Raw genomic sequence first — 22,627 nt, forward strand, 5'->3', positions numbered from 1 at the left:
CCTATTACAATGGAACCCACTTGGATACTGAACTGCCATGGGCTACATCTGTGCAGGAGTCTTAGGTTATCTCCATGCATAGTCCTTGGTTGGAGTATCAGTCTCAGGAAAGACCCCTGTGCTCAGATTTTTTGCTCAGGTTCTGTTGCTCTCCCTATGGAGTTCCTGTCCTCTCCAGATCTTACTGTTTCCCACTTCTTTCCGAAGATTTCCTGCACTCTGCCCAAAGGTTGCCCATAAGTCTCAGTATCTACTCAGCAATAAAAAACAAGGAAATCACGAAATTTGCAGGTAAATGGTGGGATCTAGAAAAGATCATCCTGAGTGAGCTATCCCAGAAGCAGAAAGATGCACACAGTATATACTTACTCATATAGACATACAATAGAGGATAAACCTACTAAAATCTGTACACCTAAAGAAACTAATCAAGAGGGAGGACTCTTGCTAAAATGCTCAATCCCTATCCAGAAAGGCAAAGAGGCTGGACATCAGAAGAAGGAGAAAAGGGGAACAAGTCGGGAGCCTGACACAGAGGGCCTCTGAGAACATTGAGTTTTAAAGGCTCCACATGTGCAGGTCACATGCCTTTCCTGAACTTTATCAGGAAGTTCAGTTGTTCAGCAACATCAATGTGGGCTGCTTCTAAACCTCCGAGACCTGCAGTGTGAAAAAGTAGTGGTTAAAGTGGATGTTCCCTGGAGTCTGTTACTTAAGACAAAATATCTTCTATCTATAAATATATCCTAATATTTATTAGGAACACAAGAATCCATAATCTGAAAGGTGAACTTATCAAGAATATGAAATCTTGTGAGAAAACATGCATTCACCCTCTTGCATCAGATCATAGCCAAAGTGCAGTCAGACACAGTATTTTTTAAAAAATTACCTATAGGTGAGTGGTGTTGGCTCACACCTTTAATCCTAGCACTTAGGAAGCAGAGGCAGGCAGATCTCTGTGAGTTCAAGGCCAGCCTAGTCTACAGAGAATTGGTTCTAGGACAGTCAGGGCTTCATAGAGAAACCCTGTCTCAAAACAAAAACAAAAACAAGCCTTTGGGAAGTATGTCCAATATATCCCATAATATATTAAATATGCAACATAAGTGGATATCTTGCTTACACTTGAAGGGTCCCCAACACATCTTGTGTTTGTGCACGTGTGTGTGCATGTTCATTGGGCATGTGAGTCATGTGTATCTGTGTATGTGTGCATGTCTGCATATTCCCAGTCTAAAAATAAATCACAAGCACTTTCACCTAGTTCAGACAGGTGAAATATGTAATATGTGATTGGTATTACAAAATCCATGTATTTACATGTCGTGAACCACAGAGGGTTTAGCTGTTCTAGAGACATACTTGTCTCAGTCCTGCCAATAGCCTCACGAGTTAAGAAGCATTGTGGCCATATTTTTTCAGAGGAAGAACTATTATACTGTTTGAAACAAATTTTTTTAAAAACATGTTTATTGAAGGGACTGGGAAGATGGCTCAGTTGGTAAGGTGTCTGCCACTCAGCTATGAGGACCTGAGCTGGGGTTCCCAGAACCTATATAAAAGCTAAGTGAGCCAAGCAGTGGTGGTGCATGCTTTTAATTCCAGCACTCCATCATGATTGAGTCATGAAATGATCAGGCAGGCGGATTTCTGTGAGTTTGAGGCCAGCCTGGTCTACATACAGATCAAATTCCAGGACAGCCAGGGCTACACGGAGAAACCCTGTCTCAGAAAAACAAAAAAAAACCTGAATGAAGTGGTGTACACCTGTAATCCAGTGTGGGGGTTGGGGTAGAGACAGGCGCATCTTGGGGCTTATTGGCCAGACAGCCTAACCTGATTGGTGATCCTCAGGTCCCAGTGAAAAACTTTTATCTCAGAAAATAAAAGTCGAGAGCAATCAACGAACACCTGACATTGACTTCTGGCCTCCATATGCACATGTGTGCACAGTCATGCATCTGCACACACACACCAGAAATATCCACAAACAAATCCAGTGTTTGGCTGAATTCAAGAAAATACAGACCACGCCTGCCTCATATCTCTGGACTGATTAACTTTGTGACTCTGGACGATGACTTCATTTCCCTGACCCTCAGTGTCCTCTGCTCATGACTGGTAATTACATTCACCTCATGCTTGGTAGATGCAAGGAATGGCCTTTTTTTCCAACTGTACTGAGCTATCTATGCCGTAAAATGCATATTTTACCCTGTGTGGGTGTGTGTAGGTACGTGTAGGTGTGTGTGTAGGTGTTTTCGTGGGTATGTGTATATGTGGGGGGGGGACTGTGTATGTATGTATGTATGTATGTGTGTGTAGATATATGTGTGTGTGTGTGTGTGTGTGTGTGTGTGTGTGTGTGTGTGCGCGCATATATAGGTTATGATTTTATCACTGTGAATATATGCATCTTCATTCATCATTTTTGTCTTTCCTTCAAAACATACCGGATGAAACAAAGTGAAGAAGGAAGGGTTTATCTAGCCCACAGTGTGAGGGCACAGTCCAGTGGGTGTGAAAGGATGGCCGCAGGATCAGGAGGAAGCTCACATGGCAAAGAGATGGATGTTGGAGCTCAGCTTCCTCTCTTTCCTTTATGCAGTCCAGTACCCCAGCTGTGGATAATGCTGCTCGAATTTAAGCTAGACCTTTCTACCTTACCTAACCCAATCTAGAAGTTTTTCCCATACACACCAGAGGCTTGTCTCCTAAGTGATTCCAGATACTGTCAAGTTGATATCAGTATTGGCATTATGATTGACTCATGAAATCATCAGGGTATCCAGGAGAAAGCATTCCTATTTCCATCCCCCTCAAAACCATTGCAGTGTGTTTTTCTTTACCCACTAGGATACTTGTCTTACCATGGCCTCTCGAGTGTATGCGTTAGATGTTTCTATTGGTCTTTCCTAGAGTTCTCTTGACAGTCTTTTTGTATTTTCCTGTTAATTACATGTTATGTAGTTGAGGATTGCAGCTTTATGTTGCACAGACTCTGGATCCTTCCGTCATTTTCTGGAGATTTCTTATGTTTTCAGTTTAACAGGAAGTCCAACTGGTTAAGTCAAGAAAGGCATGTGTTTCATCAGATTCAGGTGTCAGTTCAATCTGGGTTCTCTATGCCTTTCTGTGTGGATTAGCCCATCTGTGCACACGTGTGGTGATGTTCTTATGCTGACTCTTGTATGGCTTTGTAACAAAACCAAAGCATCCTTTCCTGGCATTCCCTCAGAACAGCCCTGCTTAGTGGGGACTTTGGTTTCTGATTAGAGTTGTAGGTGCTGCTAGTGAAGAGCACCGTGACTGCACTGCTGTGACTGGAGTGCCTGACAGGACAGGGGAGGGAAGAGGGATTTTGGCTCACAGTTTCAGAACATTGGGTTCAAGATTGCTTGGCAGTCTCCTCAGAATGTGGTGACAGCAGGAGGATGCCATCATGGCAGGGAGGTGCAGTGCTGGCAATCACTTGGCTTCTCCCTTCCCTCCCCCTTCCACCCTTCCATCCCTGCCCTTAGGATGATGACACACATGCAGGATGAGTCTTCTCCACTCATGTAAGGCACACCGCATCAGTTTCCCATAGGAGTCTACATCCAGGCAAGTTGACATCAGCTGCACACACTGGAGACAGTGAAGGGACAGGAAGTGGAAGCTGGAGAAACTGACTTCTCTAGAGCTCACTTCACCACGTTTGACCTCCAGCCACAACCTGCCCACTTTCCTTCATTTTTCAGTCCTCTCAAGTTGGTGGGTTTGTATCTATATCTATAACTATATCTATATCTATATCATCTATATCTATATCTATATAGATATATACACACATACATACAAATATATATAATATATTATGTATTATAGTAGTATAGTATTTTATAATTATATAATATTTATAATATATATAAACATTTCTAGAGAATTCTCTCTCTTGTTTGTGTGTGTGTATATGCATGCATATGCTATAGTGCATATGTGAAAAAATTTTTGTTGTTGTTGTTTTGAGACAGGGTTTTTCTGGGTAGCCTTGACGATCCTGGAACTCACTCTGTAGACCTGGCCTCAAACTCAGATCTGCCTGTGTCTGCCCCACGAGTTCTTGGATTAAAGGTGTGTGTCGTCACCACCTGGCTCTGGAGTTGTTTGTTATTTACTTTAAGGGTTCTCTCACTTTCTCTCTGTCTCAGAGGGTTGAGGGCTCGGGTCTCTTTTTGTCTATATGTATATATGAGCACCATGTGTATACCTGGTACCCATGAAAGATGGAAGAAGGTGTTTGATCCTGTGGAACTGGAGCTAGGTGGTTGTGGGTGCTGGAAACTGAATGCAAGTCTTCTATCTCTCCAGCCCTTCATTTAAGTATTCTTTATTTGTTTATTTGCTTGTTGAGACAGGGTTTCCCTATGTATTCCTAGCTGTCCTGGAACACACACATTCTCTCTCTCTCTCTCTCTCTCTCTCTCTCTCTCTCTCTCTGTAGATCAAGTTGGCCTTGAACTCAGAGTCGTTTTACTATTTATTATTTTTTTTTCTTTTTGTTTTTCAAGACAGGGTTTCTCTGTGTCATCCTTGGTTGTTCTGGACTTGCTTTATAGACCAGACTGGCCTCTAACTCACAGAGGCCAGCCTGGTCTACAATGAGAGTTCCAGGACAGCCAGGGCTACACAGAAAAACCCTGTGTTGGGGGTAAAAAAAGAACATTTAAAAACAAATATCATTTAAATCTAAGAAATAAATATCACTTGAGAAAAAAACTTGGCAAAATATAATCTCAAAGGTAGTGGTTCTCGGTCTGGGGAGATGGCTCAGTGGGTAAGAGCGCTTGTTCTTTCAAAAGACCAGGTTCAGTTCCCAGTGCACAGGGTGGCTCCCAACCTGTAACTCCAGTCCCAGGGCATTCAGCACTCTCTTCTGGCTTTCCAGGGACCAAGCACAAGTATGCTAGATATAGACTGAAGGCAAAACACACATACACATAACATTTTTTAAAATCTCTCAAAAGTAAATTAGAAAACTTGGCCCAGTTGGAAACTCATTATTATAGTGGACTCTTTCTGTGTACTCCTAGACCAGCCTCGTTACCAGCCTGCAAATGCCACTCTTGGGGAAGGTTGCTGAAGTTTGATTTTCCTTCACTGCCAGATAGACGGATGGACGCGAGTTAGAAATTAGACTTGTTCCCTTCTTGTTTGTGTAGCTCAATCATGGGACCACTGGGCCTGAGCCTGATTCAGATAACAGGAAGTCATTCACAAAGCCCTGAGCTGTGAGGACAGGCTTGGTCCAGCTGGAGTACCTGGGACCACTTCACCAAACTAGAACACAGGAAGTCAACATTGACTCAGACCTAGGCCTCTGTCCCAGATCTTATGAGCTACCCAAATGCTTAGAGAACCCAGCCATCAAGAATAATTTTTGTTTTGATTAATAGGATATTTAGGGGTTTTTAAAGGGTTATTTATTTTGTCACCTTAGCCTAGTGAGCAGGCCTATATGATACCAGAGTTGCATCTGAGTGAGACCCCACTTCCCTTCCCAACATCTCCTCTGCTTCATATCTGAGATGCGGAGGTGTCTTCCTTAGACAGCTGTTTGTTTTCCATTGTCCCCTAGGTCAGGCATGTGGCCGTTCTTTGCCTTCTCCAGCCCTAGTGCAGCTCTCCTCAGGTTTCTGTTTAGCAGAAGCAGCTGCTGTGTAGAAACAAGAGCAGGGAACGATGTCAGAGATGGCTGTTGTGACCTGTTGGGTTTCTGTTTCCTGAAAGAGCTCGTTGGTCACAAACTGTAGAGATGTAAATTTGGGTTGCAAATGGCATGATGTTTGTGGTTTAGACTTAAGTTTAGTTTTCAGCCACATAGACCTGAATTGACTTCATCCTTTCAGATTGGGTGTGGTGATGTGTGTACTCAGGGGGCAGAGGCAGGGGATCTCTGACTTTGAGGCCAGCTTGCTGTCTGCAGTGTGTTCCAGGACAGCCAGAGCTACATACATAAGACCTTGTCTCAAAAACAAAACAACAATCCTGGACACTGGTGGAGCAAGGCTTTAATCCAGAATTCAGGAGGCAGAGGCAGAAGAATCTCTGAGTTAGAGTCCAGCCCTGTCTACAGAGTGAGTTCCAGGACAGCCAAGTCTACTCAGAGAAACCCTGTCTCAAAAAAGAAAGAGAAAGAGAGACAGAGAGAGAGAGAGAGAGAGAGAGAGAGAAATTAGCTGTGTACTTTTGTTTTTTGGTAAATTCAAATTGTTACCTAAGAAATTTCACAGGTGTGATTCCTTCACTGTCTGCCAAGGTCACTGAAGTTAAAGATTCCCCAAGGTGGTCTGTGCTCACATGCTCAGAGTTTTAGTTCAGTGATCAGCTTAGCAAGAACAGAGACCAGATAAATCTTCTGACCTACTCTGCCTCCCTTACATAGGGAACACCTTATTGCTGGCAGCAGTCACAGAAGCTCTGTGTTCCCACTCAGGGACTGTATTGATGATCTCAAAACTTAATCAGTAACACAAAGTTCCCAACAGGTTGATTGCTAGCAAAAAAAAGTAAGCCTATGGTAATGTGTTTTTGTTTGTTTGTTTCTCTTTTAATACATTTATGTAAAATAAAGAAATTGCATTCCAAAAGCCTTGGTAGCAGGGCAGTGGTGGCACACGACTTTGATCTTAGCACTTGGAGACAGAGGCAAGAGGATCTCTGTGGGGCCAGCCTGTTCTGTGGAGCAAGTTCCAGGACCATCAGGGAGAAACCCTGTCTCAAAAGGGGGGGGGGTGTGGCTTAGACACATACTTCTAAAACAAGCTAAGATCTCCGATTCATCATTTTCTCACTTAAAACAAGATTAATGATATCTTCTTAGGGTAATGGTAAAGACAAAATCAGGCAAAACTGAAGAGTGCTTGCCCACAGTTAATGTAAAGTATTATATTTTTGGAGCTTAAAAAAGGTTCATTTGGGGGCTGGAGAGATCATGCCTCAGTGGTTAAGAGCATTGGCTGCTCTTCCAGAGGACCTTGGTTCAATTCCCAGCACCCACATGGCAGCTCACAACTGTCTAGTCTGTAACTCAAATTCCATCAAACTCCCTCACACAGATATGTGTGTGTGTGTGTGTGTGTGTGTGTGTGTGTGTGTATGTATGTATGTATGTATGCCAAACCAAATATACATAAAAACAAAAAAAAACAAAAAAAAGGTTTTCCTGGGGCTGGAGAGTTGGCTCAGAGGTTAAGAGCACTGTATGCTCTTCCAGAAGTCCTGAGTTCAATTACCAGCAACCACATGGTGGCTCATAACCATCTATAATGTGATCTTGTACCCTCTTCTGTTGTGCAGGCACACATGCAAGCAGAACACTGTGTACATAGTATCGTGCCCAGATCTTAAGGTCCCCAAAGACCACCAGGAGCCGGACTACATATGCAAGAGCAAAGAACTTTCTTTGGGCTTAAGCTCGGTCTCTCCATGTCACCAATGCAGTGGATCAGAGAGGAGAGCCCTGAGCAGCTGCATGGCAGGGTTTCCATTTAGGGTTTGAGCAAGAACCTGGAATTCTCGGCTTAGCAGTTTCATGATTGGATGACTTTCAGCAAGGGCAAGCTTGTTACAAAGTGATTGGCTAACTAACATAACTAATATTGAGGGAGCTATCTATAGACCTCAGGAATGTTAGGTTGGTGGGCTGCCCAGCACAGATGTCCCACCTGAGGTAAGATACCTTCCCATTCTTGTGGTTACCTACAGGCTATTTCTTGGGTAGGGAATTTTATGATTTACTTATTCCTGGAATTGGTGACTCATAGCCTCGTTCCTGGGACTGATGACTTTTGGGGGAGGGGATCAGGCCTGGTCCTTTCAATAGTAAATAAATCTTTAAAAAATAAAAAAGGTTCACTTCTAGGCTTGCTTCACATGCTTAAGGATCTTTTATTTTCTCCATCTGTCTGAAATAGAGAGCATGTTCTATCTGAAGTATCTCCTTCGATTTCATGATCTTTGCTGATTACTGTGTTCACAGTGCCTGTCTGAACTCTTAGGCTCACCTCTTCTAACTCCAAGCCCTAAATTTTACAATGGTGACTGTGCAACTCTCTGCAAACACTAAAGCAGCAGACTGCTGATCCTTGAGAGTCAAAAAGGAAGTCAGATTCATCATGACTCAGTAGCCAGTGTTGGTTCAGACTTCTAAAGTCTAACCTTGGACAGTTTATTTTTGCCATATTTAAGCACAGCACAATTTTAGAAAGAATCCCATGTATGCAACAAAGCTTAAGACATATTTACATTGAAATTCTTGACACTGTATGTATGGTCTCTCTCTCTGTTTCTCAAGACATGATTTCTCTGTGTAGCTATGGCTATCCTGGATTTTGTAGACTAGGCTGGACTTAGATCCGCCTGTGTCTGCCTCCCACGTGCTGGGATTAAAGGCATGTGCCATTGCGCCTGGCATGGTCACTTCCTTAAGGATGGGTTCTTTAACTCAGAAACAGTGCTGAAGATAAGGGTCTAGGAAGAATGACTGGAAGTAAGGAATGACCTGGCCATATAGATAACATAGAAGGTACACAGGCCATTGTAAAGTACAAGTGACAGCTCCAAAAAAAAAAAAAAAGGATGCTTTTTTAAAAAAAGGTTTATTTATTATGTATACAATGTTCTGTCTGCATGTACATCTGTAGGTCAGAAGAGGGCACCAGATCTCATTATAGATGGTTGTGAGCCATCATGTGGTTGCTGGAAATTGAACTCAGGACATCTGGAAGCACAACCAGTGTTCTTAACCTTTGAGCCATCTCTCCAGCCCAAGGATGGGTTTTATTGATTGAGAAACTATGCTCAAGATAAAGGTGTAAGGAGGAAGAGTCTGGATAAACATAATCGTCTGGAGAACCAGGTGTGACCTTGCCCTACAGACAGTACAGGTCACCAGGCTATTAACTACATCCAGTATAGGCGTTCAGGGTGAAAACAGATATATCTTCTCTGTTGAGGAGAAACCTTGTGTGTTTAACATTCCTGGGTTCTCTAGTGCTTCTGTGAGCACATGGACTTTGTGTATTCTGTTGGTAAGGGGTTAGGTAACCTTATTATTGTTCTGTTTTAGTTATTTTTTTAGGGGGCCCCTCCAATTGTTTAAATATAAAAGGGGTATAAATTTCCTTTTAAACATTGAAAGCACATGATAGATATTGAGATTATTGACATAATTGACAAAAACTGAGAGTCAGTTTATACTTAATTGGAGACTTCTCTGTGGTAAACTTGCACTCTTATGATTTTTTTTGCTAAGAATTAATTTTAGGTGGATTCATCTTGTAAATAAGCCATCAAGAATATCAAGATTTGCTTACTTGACAGGATCTCATTCAAAGTCTAGCTGGCTTGAAGCTTCCTGTGAAATCCAGGCTAGCCTCACATGAGTGGCAATCTTCCTGTCTCAGCTTTCCAGCACTAGGATTACAGGCGTGTGCTACCACATGACACTTCAGATTTTTAAGTTCTGGTTAAATACTAAGATTGAGAGCCAGGTTTGGTGGTTCATGCCTGTAATCGACATCTTGGAGGTAGAGACAGGAGGAGTTCTGGGTCATGCTCACCTGCATAGTGAGCTCACAGCCAGCCTAGGAGACAAGGTACCCTGCCTCAAAAATGGAACCAACAAAAGAAAGAAAACCAAGACCCTGGAATTTGCCGTTTGGATATTACTTTAATGGTGCGGAGAAGAAGATGTGGGTAAATAGCTCATTCCTCCTCGTTGTTACCTTAGTCTAGGTTATTCATATTTTGTTTGTTTGTTTTTTGTTTTTTTTTTTTGTTTTTGTTTTTTGAAACAGGGTTTCTCTGAGTACCCCTGGCTGTCCTGGAACTCTTTCTCTGGCCTCCTTAATGCTAGGATTAAAGGTGTGTACCACCACACCCAGCTGTAATTTAATAGAGGAAAAGCAGTTTCTGCTATTTTATGAGCCTTTTAAAAAGGCTCTTCAGTCAGCCATGGTGCCACATTTCTTTACTCCCAGCACTCGGGAGGCAGAGGCAGGCGGATCTCTGGGAGTTTGAGGTAAGCCTGGTTTACAGGGCAGCAAGAAATACACAGAGAAACCCTGTCTCAAAAAAAAAAAAAAAAAGACAAAGTTGGGCAATAGACTTGTAATAATTACTTCTGCTTGATACTTTGATTACTTAACTCCAGTAATCCATACTTCTGACACTGTCTTTCAGGCTAATTACAGTTTTTAAAGTATAAAAACTTTTAAGGTTTAGCATGCCTATCTGGTTCAGGAATCTGTTTCATGATATCTTAGCTCCCTCTACTGGCTGTAAGTGAAATTATCTATTACCTATTCTTTCTTTTTTAATATTTTATTTATTTATTATGTATACAGTATCCAGAAGAGGGCACCAAATCTCATTCTAGATGGCTGTGAGCCACCATATGGTTTCTGGGAATTCAACTCAGATTAAGGCCAGTGCTCTTAACCTCTGAGCCATCTCTCCAGCCCCTATTCTTTTTTTTTTTTAACTTTTATTAATTATACTTTATTCACTTTGTGTCCCCCTACAAACCCCTTCTTCTCCCCTCCTAATTCCACCTTCCCTCCCCCTTCTTCATGCATGCCCCTCCCCAAGTCCACTGATAGGGGAGGTCCTCCTCTCCTTCCTTCTGATCTTAGTCTATCAGATCTCATCAGGAGTGGCTGTATTGTCATCTTCTGTGGCCTGGTAAGGCTGCTCCCCCCTCAGGGGGAGGTGATCAAAGAGCAGGCCAATCAGATTATGTCAGAGGCAGTCCCTCTTCCCATTACTGTGTAACCCACTTGGACACTAAACTGCCATGCGCTACATCTGTGCAGGGGTTCTAGGTTATCTCCATGCATGGTACTTGGATGGAGTATGAGTCTCTGGAAAGACCCCGGTGTTCGAATTTTCTGGTTCTGTTGCTCTCCTTGTGGAGTTACTGTCCTCTCCAGATATCACTATTTCCCACTTCTTTCATAAGATTCCATGCACTTTTTTTGTTATTCTTCAGTGTTTTTAATTTTTATGTTGCTGTTAATGAAATATTTTTTATTATTAATTACACTTTATTCACTTTGTATCCCCCCTGTAGCTCTCCTCCCCCTTCTCCTCGCATGCCCCTCCCCAAGTCCACTGATAGAGGAGGTCTTTTCCTTTCTTCTGATCCTAGTCTATCAGGTCTCATCAGGACTGGCTGCATTGTCTTCCTCTGTGGCCTGGTAAGGCTGCTCCCCGCTCAGAGGGAGGTGATCAAAGAGCAGGCCAATCAATTCATGTCAGAGACAGTCCCTGTTCCCATTACTATGGAATTCACTTGAACACTGAACTGCCATGGGCTACATCTGTGCAGGGGTTCTAGGTTATCTCCATGTATGGTATTTGGTTGGAGTATCAGTCTCAGAAAAGACCCCTGTGCTCAGATTTTTTGGTTCTGTTGCTCTCCTTGTGGAGCTCATGTCCTCTCCAGATATTACTATTTCCCACTTCTTTCATAAGATTTCTGCACTCTGCCCAAAGGTTGGCCATAAGTCTCAGCATCTGCTTTGATAGTCTGCAGCCTTTCAGAGGTCCTCTGTGGCAGGCTCCTGACTTGTTCCCCAACAGCACAGGCTCTAAGATCAACAATCAATAAATGAGACCTCATGAAACTGAAAAGATTCTGTAAAGCAAAGGACACTGTCAAAACGACTACCTACAACCCTATATCTGACAGAGGGCTAATATCCAGTATATATAAAGAACTAAAGAAGTTAAAAAGCAACAAATCAAGTAATCCAATGAAAAAATGGGGAGAGAGTTCACTCTACAGTTGTCCTCAGACCTCGTATGTACTGAGGTATACACACACACACACATACACACACTTAATAAGAATGATAACAGTAACGATGATGGCAACAACAACAATAAATAAATTGAAAAACGCAATAGAATATTCATCCCAGCACTCAAGGAGGCAGAGGCAGGTATATCACTGTGAGTTGGAGGCCAGCCTGGTCTACAAAGTGAGTCCAGGACAGCTAAGGCTACACAGAGAAATCCTGTCTCATAAAACAAAACAAAACAAAACAAAAGGGATTCATAAAAGATCTATGGTTGTGGGACTGGAGAAATGGCTCAAGGGTTAAGAGAACTGACTGCTCTTCCAGAGGTCCCAAGTTCAATTCCCAGAACCCACAATGGCAACTCACACCTGTCTGTAACTCCAAGATCTGACATCCTCACACAGACATACTTGCAGGCAAAAACTAATGTACATAAAATAAATTATTTTTGAAAAAATCCATGGTTGTGAATAATCCAAAGGGTAAGACAAAGCTGTGTAGCTTAGATAGGCCTGATCTCATCTGAGAATAATGGAGTACATTCAAGGAAGTTGGAATGGAACATTTATGATGGGTCGTTTTGACTTTCACCTAGATATTCTACATTGCCTCACTTCTCTACACCGTCAACTACATTTGGTATTTGTACACAGAGCTGAGGATGAACCAAGGCCTGAGTGGACGGAGCACAGCTGCACAGGTAAGCACCCTGCACGGCCTGAAGCAGAGGGGAGGCACTCCCCAAGATTCTCATTAAGCAGTGCACTCTCTCAACCCTCAGTCACAACACTGAGTTGTGGAAGCTGCTGTTCCCCCAGTTTCCATCTGTTGAGATCACGTCCTCTCCTTCCTCACCACACAAAAGGGTTGTTGTTGTTTTGTCCTGTTTTTCAAGACAGGGTTTCTCTGTGTAGCTCTGGAACTCGCTCTGTAGACCAGGCTGGCCTCAAACTCAAAGATTCAACTGCCTCTGCCTCCCAAGTTCTGAGATTACAGATGTGCGCCACCATCCAGCCCCAGAAAAGGTTTTAATGTAGGAATATTGTTGAAGCTACTCTCATTCCTATTAAGCTTGATTGAGTAAGGGAAGTCTTTGGCTCTCTGTCACCCATCATTGTTGGTGAAATACTGGTCATGTAGAAGAGTCAGGGAAGGTACTATATCTGCTGACAGGGGTTACAGGCTGACAGGTGTCAAAGGAGAGTGTTTTGCTCTGCTGTGTGTTTTCAGTATGTATGAGTGACAACTGTTGGTTCTCGGAAAGGCAGAAATTATGCTTGTGTTATAGTCAGACACCAGGAAGAATCCAGAGAGCACTCGTCACGGTCCAGCATTACAGGAAAAGTGAGACAACCACATCCACGGTGTGTCTGGGCTCCCTGGTTGTGCATATCCACACAGCACAGCCCTGTTGTTCCAGGTATGGGGATCTGCATTTTAGTAAATTTATCAAATTGTACAATTATCACATCCATTTCAGGATGTTTCCCTTTCCCAGTCAAGTCTCTAATGCTGTTTACACTAAGTCCTTTACACCTCTGCTCTAGGCAATCAAACATATGTCCTTCTCTACAGACCTGCTCTTCTGGATACTTCATCTAACAGTAACATTGTATGTGTGTGCATGTATGCCTGTCCATGTCTGCTTTCATTTAGCACAGTGCATTTTTTTATGATTGAAGGGAAAGTTTTCACGGTAGATATGAGGGAGAATATGGCCAGAGGTATCTGGAAAGTAGTAGACTGAACACGACCAACAGAATGAACCAGACCGTGAGGAGGGTGTGGGGAGAGGGAGAGTGGAGAACCAAGAGAGAGGGGCCTAGAAAGCAAAGAGCAGCACAGTGCTTTTAAAGGCCATGCACTTTCACATGTATGAATCATTCATTCTTTTTACTGCTGAGTAAGTAGCCGCTCATTGGAGAGTAAATTGAGTTTCTTGCTTTTTTGCTCTAGTTTTTTTGAGACAGCATCCCATGTGGCTTATGCTGGCTTTGAACTGGCTGCAGCTGGTTTCAGCTTCTGATGCTTCCCAGCACCTCCCAGGTGCTGGATTATGTGTGTGCACCCCCCCCCCCCAACCTCTGATGCTTTGAGAATATCACTTGTTCTGACCCATGAAATATTTGTGATTTCTCAGTTTTTATCTCTAAATATCTTTTCATTTTTAACTCTTTTTTTGTTTGTTTGTTTGTTTTTTGTTTTGTGACAGGGTCTCTCTTTGTAGCCCTGGCTTCCCTGGAACTCACTATGTAGAAAAGGCTGGACTTGAATTCAAACTCACAGAGTTCTACTTGCCTCTGCCTCCAGAGCACTGGGATTAATGACATTCCCCATCACACGTGACTCAATCTTTTTGTTGTTGTTGTTTTGTCTTTGAGTCAGGGTCTCATGTAGCCCAGGCTGACCCCAAATTCACTAGGTAGTCAAGGATAACATTGACCTTCTAACCTTCTTGCCTCTACTTCCCAAGCGCTTCCCAAGTGCTGGGATTGCAGGTGTGTACTACTAAACCCAGGTTATGTGGTGCTGGAATTGGTCCCAGGGCAAATGCTCAGCTAATGCTCTACCAACTGTGCAACAAAACACAGGCGCCATTTAATCCTATATACCTTACTAAATATTCTAATCTTATATCTGCAATATTCATTATCTTATGGGGGTTTTTTAAAAGTAAATTTTTATTTTTTTAAATTATTTTATGTGCATTGGTGTTTGCTTGTATGTATGTCTGTGTGAGGGTGTCAGGTCTTGGAGTTACACATAGCTATGAGTGGCTATGTGGGTGCTGGGAATTGACCCCCTGTCCTCTGGAAGAGCAGCCAGTACTCTTTAACTGCTGAGCCATCTCTCCAGCCCAAAAGCAAACTTTTGTTAAAAGAATCATATAAACAATCTGGAAATCTGCTTTACCCTTTTCCCTAGAGTCAATAGATGACTTCTCTAACAAAAGAAAGTATCCCAGTGAACACATGAAACAGCTCAGTAACTATTTGTTGTATGAGCAAGTGAAAGACTGTGTGGGTTAAATGCACTAGTGATTAGCTTAGAGTCATCAATAATGCATTAGTGTTGCATTAAGGATAGAAATAAAGGCATATCCCTTCAGAGTCATTTAAATAAGAGTGAGTTCAAGCTGGCCATGGTAGTGCATGCCTTTAATCCGTGCACTCAGGGAGGCAGAGACAGGTGAATCTCTGTGACTCCAAGGCCAGCCGGCTTTACAAAGCAAGTCCAGAATAGTGAAGGCTGTTATACAGAGAAACCCTGTCTTGAACCCAGCCCTCCCTACCCCCCAAAAAAGAGTGAGTCCAGATTTGAATTCTCTACTTCATGTTCCCTGTGTTTTCTGTCCTTCATCTGTTGTTATAAGTGTAAATGTTTGCTTGCCTGAAGGCTGTCTTGTGAATCTGTCCATGTCTTTCTGTCCCTCACATATAGCTTTGCTCTATCTTTATTGGACAGCACAGAAAGCATCATAGGGAGGGAGGGGGGATACTCTACAAAATTGTTAACAGAGTTTTTCAAGAGATGAAGTCACTGTCTCCAGCTGACCAAATAGCAAACACCATTGCTTTAAATGTTGAGGTCACATAAATGAGGGGTATTAATTTTAGAAGGTTGCTTTCAACTCTACATTCTCTGCTTTTAGTAAATGATACACTTGAATTGTTCTGGGTCACTCATTTGTTCTTAGCCTTGCGCACTTCTCATGAGGTCATCTAGAGGTCCTAAGTTCAATTCCCAGCACCCACACGGTGGCTCATGAAAGGCTTTTGCTAAGTGGCCCATACTGGCCCACAACTTGCTATGTAGGTAAAACAATTAGGCCTCAAGTTTTCATCTTAAAGTTAAGTATTAATCTTTGTGATCCCTGGTGCCCCTTCTAGCACCAAGATACTGTGATCTATGAAAATGTCATCTAACTGACTGTAGAAAGTCATCTTTCTTTTTTATCTTCCTTTTTTTATTTTAACTTTGTTCAAGATGTTCACTGTTAAGGAAGGGTAGAAACAAAATGTTCTCTCTCTCTTCTTTCCTCTGGTCCCCACTTCTTTTTCAAAGGGCAGAAGAAATAGTGAAACCTTAACATGAAAAGTACCCATAAGCAGCATCCTAAACAGGATATGACAATCTATACAAAAGCTATTCAACAAAACTTCTTGGAATATCAAAAAAAAAATTTTTGAGGCAGGCTTTTACTATGAAGCCCAGGCTGGTCTGGAACTCTGTATGTAGACCATACTGGCCTTGAACTCACAGAGGTCTGCCTCAAGTGCTGGGACTAAAGGAATGTGACATCACAACTGGTAATAAATATATTTTATATCAGCAGCTATTAGCCATGAGTGGCCACTGAACACTTGCAGCAATCCTGCTGTCTCTGCCTTTCAAATTCTGGGCTTGGAGGCATATGCCATTATACCTGACAGGAGTTTACATTTTCATTTTATTTAGTGTTGGTTTTAGTATAAGCAACTATGTGCTGCTAATGGCTGCTATATAAGGCCCAGAACTCCACTGTGCTGCCATTTTTCTCTTGCTCACTCTGGGCATTCCATAGGCATAGACATTCTTGTACACTGTACCTGTGCATGGTCTCTGCATTTAGGGAGGGCCTGTGGCTACTTTTACTTGCTTCTCTGTATAACCCTGGAGTCCTTGAAATGGAAGATACTGCAAAGAGCTGGGGGTCTGTTCTCTTCTCTTTGTTTAGATGAAAGCACAGCAGCTCCCACTCCCTCACTCAAAGCCATGGGGCTGAGCTGCAAACTTCATAAGGCCATGAACTTTTCCACTATGATACCAAGTTCATAGCCGTCTAAGTTCTTCATTATCTGATGCAAATGGGGAGTATTCATGTGTCTGTCTATCTGAGAGTGCTATGGATTTGAACTCAAGACTGTTCTGTAACAAGTGCATACTCCACCATGCTACATAATGTAACAAATGGTCTACGTGGTGTATGTGGTGTGTGCCTGTGCGTCCGTGTATAAAGATCAGAGGCCAGCAACAGCTGCTTTCCTCTTTTGTTCTCCAACTTCTTTGCTTTTTGTTTTTGAGACATTGCTTTTCATTGAACCTGGCTCTTGCTTCCAGGATCTGATTGTCTTTCCCTGCCTCCTCCAGAGTGCTAAAGTCTCAGATGTGCTGCTGTGACCCATTTCTTGTGTGGGTGCTAGGATTCTGAACTTAGGTTCCTGTGCTTGCTCGGCAAGCACTTTATCTAGTGAGCTGTCTCCTAGGTCTCCAGATTGTAAAGGTTCCATCCTCTAGAATTCAGTGATCTTCTATTCAAGGGCTCCTTTGACACCGTCATCTCAACATTGTCCTATTAATACTTTATGCCAATTTATGCATAGCTTCATTCATCCATACCTTTCTGGGTCTAAAAGAAAAAAGCAACCCCATGATTTCATATCTGCTGTTATTCCGAAGGGAATTGTTTCAGCATTCAAATCTTAGATTAAATTACTTCCTGCAGACTTCGGTGTGGCTTTTGCTGTTTTTGTTTTGTTTTGTTTTGTTTTAGCATAGTAATATAGATAAAACACTGTCATCTCCAGTACCACAGGGACAGGCTGGTGGATTCTGTAAACAACATGGCTTACAAGAGCAACAGGCCTGCTAGAAATGTGTGTCTGTTTACGGGTGAGTGGCGATCACTGAGTCACCACTGGTGTGGCTGTGGCAGGCTTGGCACTGGCCCTGACAGTGCCACATCTGTTCTTTTTACAGGTTATAGATTACACTTGCCAAGCTGGTCACGTAGTGTTCATTTTGTCAAGGTAAGATTTTTTTTTTCCCTTCTTAATAACATGGGAAGGGAACAAATGGCCTATTACTCTTCATTTCCATATCCTTACACTGCATTATACAACAGGAAGCAAGCAACAAACCTGTAATCATTGATTCCTTTCTTCCTTCCCCCAGTTGGATACTAGAGAGCTGGGTTTTGGCTTCAACCGTATAACCCTATCCTTTGTGACTTTGAACAAACCTCTGTTTTTGCATTTGTATGTGTGTATTGATGTTCACATGTGGGAGTGCAAGCTCATGTGCATGTGTTTGAAGGCCAGAGCGTGGTGTCAGCTCCTTTCCTTCATCGGTCTCTGTCTTCCACATGGAGCCAGTATCTCACTGAACCCAAAGCTCAACAGACTCGCTGATCGGACCAGCTACCTTATGCTGGGGATTCACATCTCTGATTCCAGTGGCTGGGTAACAGGCCGGCCTCATTATCTGTCAGCTTTTTATGTGGATTCTGGGTGACACACTCTTTCCCACTTCAGTCCTCAGGCTTATGTGGCAAATACTAAGTTTACCCTGTGAACTAATCTCTCATCATGCTGTAACACTATGAGAATCCTAGTTAGTCCAGAAAGGATTAGGTTTCACACAAAGTAGTAGTCACACCATTTCCAGACTTTATAACTTTTGCTCCCAAATCCCTTCCAGGGCAATGGTTGTATTTGGTAGATAAACAGCTGTCTGTTTAAAGAGTAAACACACGGGAGAGATGAGGAAAGGAACTAATTTGGCCACTTTGCATTGAGGAGACCATGCAGGGCTGCTCCATAGTTTTCTTTCACTTAGATTTTTTTCAAGTAAATTTTGTTTTGTTTTGCTTTTTGAGACAGTCTTGCTATGTAGCTCAGACTGGCTTCAACCTCAAGATCCTCCTGCCTCAGTCTCATACGTGCTGAGGTTATACATCTGCATAAGCACACCCAGCCTCCCTTAGATTGTGTGTGTATTCGCATTCATTCATCGCATGGGGGTGGGGGGCGACAAGGAGGCCACAGGTGCTGGGTATCTTTCTCTGGCACTTTGCACGTCGGAAGGACCGTGCTGTTTGAGGTTGCATTCCTCTCAGCAGACAGCCATTCTGAGCTCAACATTAAGGTGCAGGACCCCCTCTCCCCAGCAGGGCCTCCTGCTCTCTGCCTGACTTCATCTGGAGAGTGTTTTTAGACACAGATGTCCCTAACCACGTTTGATATATGGCCTTTGACACAGCTCCCTGCTAGCTCTCCCTTCCCTGCATCTATCGGATAATGAGGTACTGTGTTCTCCTTCATATGACAGGAGTGTGCTGATTAATGCAAATGAAGCATCCTTGAAGGGCCTAGTTCCAACCAGTTATGTACAGCTATCCTGGGAGCCCCTTACCCACTCCCCATGGGGTATACAGCCTTTGTTCTCTGGAATTAAAGTTGAACTAGTTCCTTGGAGTGGTTCCTGGAGTGTTTGATCTCTGTCATGCTCATGGCCTTCCAACCTCTGTGCCTCATCTTCTGCTCTTCCTGCCTGTGTGGGCTGGTGGCCAACAGCCCCCCAAGAAGGAGGAGAACCACATTGCAGCTTATGTTTTAAGATAGTATCTCTCATTCAACCTGGAGTGCACCAGTCAGTTAAGCACCTAGCGAGTAAGTTCTGGGGATCCGTCTGTCTCTTCTCAGCTCAGGGTTACAGATTCATTACTATGCTCAGCTTCTTCCTGGCTGGTGGGGACTGAACTTAGGTCCTTATGCTTGCATAGCAAACATTGTAGTGAGTAAACCATCTCTCCAGACCACCTTGAGGGCCCTTAGATTTTCATCTGACTATAATTCCAAAGATTCTCACGAACTTGTATATATGAAATCAGTTTCCCATCACAGGAAATAGAAAATGAGGATAGCTATGGTAATTGAGATGTTTTTCTTCATGTATGGGGGGAATGGCTGGGGCTAATATAGTTGGGGGAAAAAGGGGTTACAGAAAGGGGAAGGGCATGAAATTTTCTAAATTTTCTCCTCCCAGCCTGATACCTCTGCTGTTGATGACACCTGTGTTTTGTCTGGGCAATGTCAATGAATGTTTCCATAACTTTAGCCAGAGCCACAGGTAAGGAAGGACCAACCCTTTGATTCCCATTTGTTCTTTTCTATAACAGAGTAAAAAGGGGAAAATTCTGCATACATTCTAGCCAAGATGCTTGTTCTACTTGTGGCTGTAGCTCAGGCGGTAGAATGCTTGCCAGGCTTATACCAAGCCTCGGGTTGGATCATAGCACCACAGTGTGTGTGGTGGTGCAGACCTGTAACCTCAGCACACGTGACATGGAGACAGGAGAGCAGAGCTTCAAGTCATCCTGAACTACTTAGTTTGAGGCAAACCTGGGATACATGAGACCCTGTCTCAAAAAACAAATGTTTGTTTTGGAAATGGGCTATAGACATAACAAGGTGTAGTCAGGCTGAAGGGACATGAGGAAATACACAGTATAAAGTGACTTCAAAATAGTTCAGTGGGAAGGAACAAGTGTTCTAGCTACAGGCAAGAGCCAGAAAATGATAAGCACAGTTATTGGCTGGCAGTTTTATATCAGCCTGACACAAGCTAGAGGAGGGAGCCTCAACTGAGAAAAGCGCCTGCATAAGATCAGGCTGCAGGCAAGCCTGTAGAGCATTTTCTTTAGTGCCTGATGTTTGGGCGCCATTCCATTGTGAGGGAGCCTACCCCTGAGCTGATGGTGCTGGGTTCTGTAGGCTGTAGCTGGGTGTAGTGGTGCACGCCTGTAATCCCTGCACTCAGGGAGGCAGGGGCAGGTGGATCAAGTTCGAGACCACTGGTCTACAAAGTGAGTCCAGGACAGCCAAGGCTACACAGAGAAATCCTGTCTCAAAAGAAAGAGAAAGAGAGAGCGAGAGCAGGCAGAGCAGGCCAGTAAGCAGTACCTTCCAGTGTCTGCATCAGGTTCTGCCTCCATGTTCTTCCCAGCTTGAGTTCCTGCTCTGACTTCCTTCAGTGATGCATTACAGTGTGGAAGTTTAAGCCAAATAAGCCCTTCCTCCTCAACTAGTAATCCTAACTAAGACACTAAATTTGTGTCATATTTCTCCTGTCTTGTGCCTGTAGTGTCATCCTGCACATTGGTTCTCTTCCCAGGTGTATCCTAATGCACTCACCACCATCAGCCACAATTGAAGCCCTGCCTTCCACCAACACATCTGTCTGCAGCACACTCTATTTTTATGGAGTTACAGTTTTCCTGGCCAGCTTTTTCTTCAGCTTCTTCACCATTATGGTAAGGTAACTTCCTGTCTGGTAACTGTGGAAAAAAAAGGATTGGCAGAGGTAAGCAAGTGTTCCAAGGCTGGAACAATGCAAGAGACATTTCCTGTGGACCCAGGACTAAAGAAGTGGCCGTGGTTGTGAGAATGTAGCTCAGTTGGTACAACACTTCCCTAGAGTACATGAAAGCATGAGGAATTGAGACAGGGCATCAGAAGTTCAAGGTCATCGTCAGCTATATATAGCCAGTCTGAGTTATATATGAGGTCCTTTCTCAGAAAAAAAAAAAAAAAATTAAAGAAAGTGCTTAGGAATTGTAGAAAATGTAACTACTGGCTCTGTTTTTGGACTTTCTAAAATCAAATGATGAGCGGACAAAAAGAAGTGCGTGTATTAGATGACAGTCATATTCACGCTAGAATTAAAGTGTTTAAAGTGTTTCCTTGATTCCAGTGAAGAGCCAGAGCAGAAAGGTCACACAACTCCAATATAGCCTTTGCTGTTGTTGGGTCGTGGTTTGGTTTTTGTGTTTGTTAGTTTTTGGTTTGGTTTGGTTTTGGTTTTTCTTTACTTTTTTTTTGTTTGTTTGGTTTGGTTTTTCAAGACAGGGTTTTCTCTGCGTAGCCCTTGTTGTCCTAGACTCACTCACATAGATCTGCCTGTCTCTGCCTCCCTGAGTGCTGGGATTTCAGGAGTGTGCCACCCTGCCTGGCTCAGATATATCCTTTATACAGGTGAAAAGTGACATTCTGGTACATATGACCCACGCTTTAATTTTAATTTCACAGATAATTAAAGTATCTGTGAGTGTGTGTGTGTGTGTGTGTGTGTGTGTGTGTGTGTGTGTGTGTAGCCCTGGATGTCCTGAAACTCACTTTGTAGACCAAGCTGACCTGGAACTCCAAGTTCCTCCCACCTTGAGATCCCTCTGATTCTGGGTCCAAGTACTGGGATAAAAGGCATGCACCAGCACACCCAGCTTGAAAGCACCTTCTTAACTCCTTTTCATCCATATTTGTATTTATGTTAGTGTAACTGGAGTATGGTGGCTCTGCAGGTGTCATTTACTCACCCAGGGTCACTGTAACGCTGCAGACCTAAAACAAGGGGCTTATCCAAGCCTATGCCTCTAATCCCTTGGAAGGCAGCACTTGGAAGGCAGAGGCCGGCGGTTCTCTCTGATTTCTGGGCTACTCTGGTCTTCCTATTGAGTTCTAGGACAGTCAGCACTGCACAGTGAGACTATGCCTTAAAGAAAGAAACAGCCCCGCAGTGAGCCAGAACTCAAGTCGCAGACCATCCAGCATGAAGTAAGGCATGTGCACTCACACTTGCCACACCAGGTTACTGCTTAGTCTCATGTCCTTGTCTCAGCAAACTGTCAATCTACAGGGCAAAGCCATCCTCAGAGTCTCTTTTGAGAGTGAGTTTGAACCAGCTCTTATTATGGGAACAGTGCAAATGTAAGGAACTTGACCCAATCATCAGCTTTGCAATTTATGATAAAGTAGATTATCTTATATTTGGAATCAACTGAGAAGAGAAATGAGTCTGCTAAGACTAGTGCTAAGACTTGGCACTCTGAGAATTCTAGGTTTATGTCTAAAACAATCAACTGTCTTCTGGGTTAAAAATACCCTGGAGCTGGTCATGATGTAATCCTAAACTTGGGAAGGTATCTAGGGCTCCACAGTGAACCTGTCTCAGCACAATAGCTA

At 43.2% G+C, this 22,627-nt stretch overlaps 1 protein-coding gene across 9 annotated transcripts in view; it reads left to right on the top strand.

Annotated features, from left to right (window-relative positions):
- Positions 1 to 22,627, top strand: part of Tmem116 (transmembrane protein 116) — a 43,058-nt gene that overhangs the window by 17,559 nt on the left and 2,872 nt on the right. For 8 of the 9 annotated variants that reach the window (XM_055605836.1, XM_055605840.1, XM_055605841.1 and 5 more), the window contains 4 exons: positions 12,445 to 12,549; positions 17,589 to 17,638; positions 19,656 to 19,739; positions 20,784 to 20,922. In XM_055605836.1, the coding sequence (XP_055461811.1) occupies positions 12,445 to 12,549; positions 17,589 to 17,638; positions 19,656 to 19,739; positions 20,784 to 20,922 (378 nt within the window). Of the gene's footprint in view, positions 1 to 12,444; positions 12,550 to 13,213; positions 13,270 to 17,588; positions 17,639 to 19,655; positions 19,740 to 20,783; positions 20,923 to 22,627 lie in introns of those variants that run through there. The other variant, XM_055605843.1, reaches the window with a different exon arrangement.

The sequence above is a fragment of the Psammomys obesus genome, unplaced genomic scaffold (assembly GCF_907164565.1).
Source record: "Psammomys obesus unplaced genomic scaffold, mPsaObe1.curated_primary_1811, whole genome shotgun sequence".
NCBI classification, from domain to species: domain Eukaryota; kingdom Metazoa; phylum Chordata; class Mammalia; order Rodentia; family Muridae; genus Psammomys; species Psammomys obesus.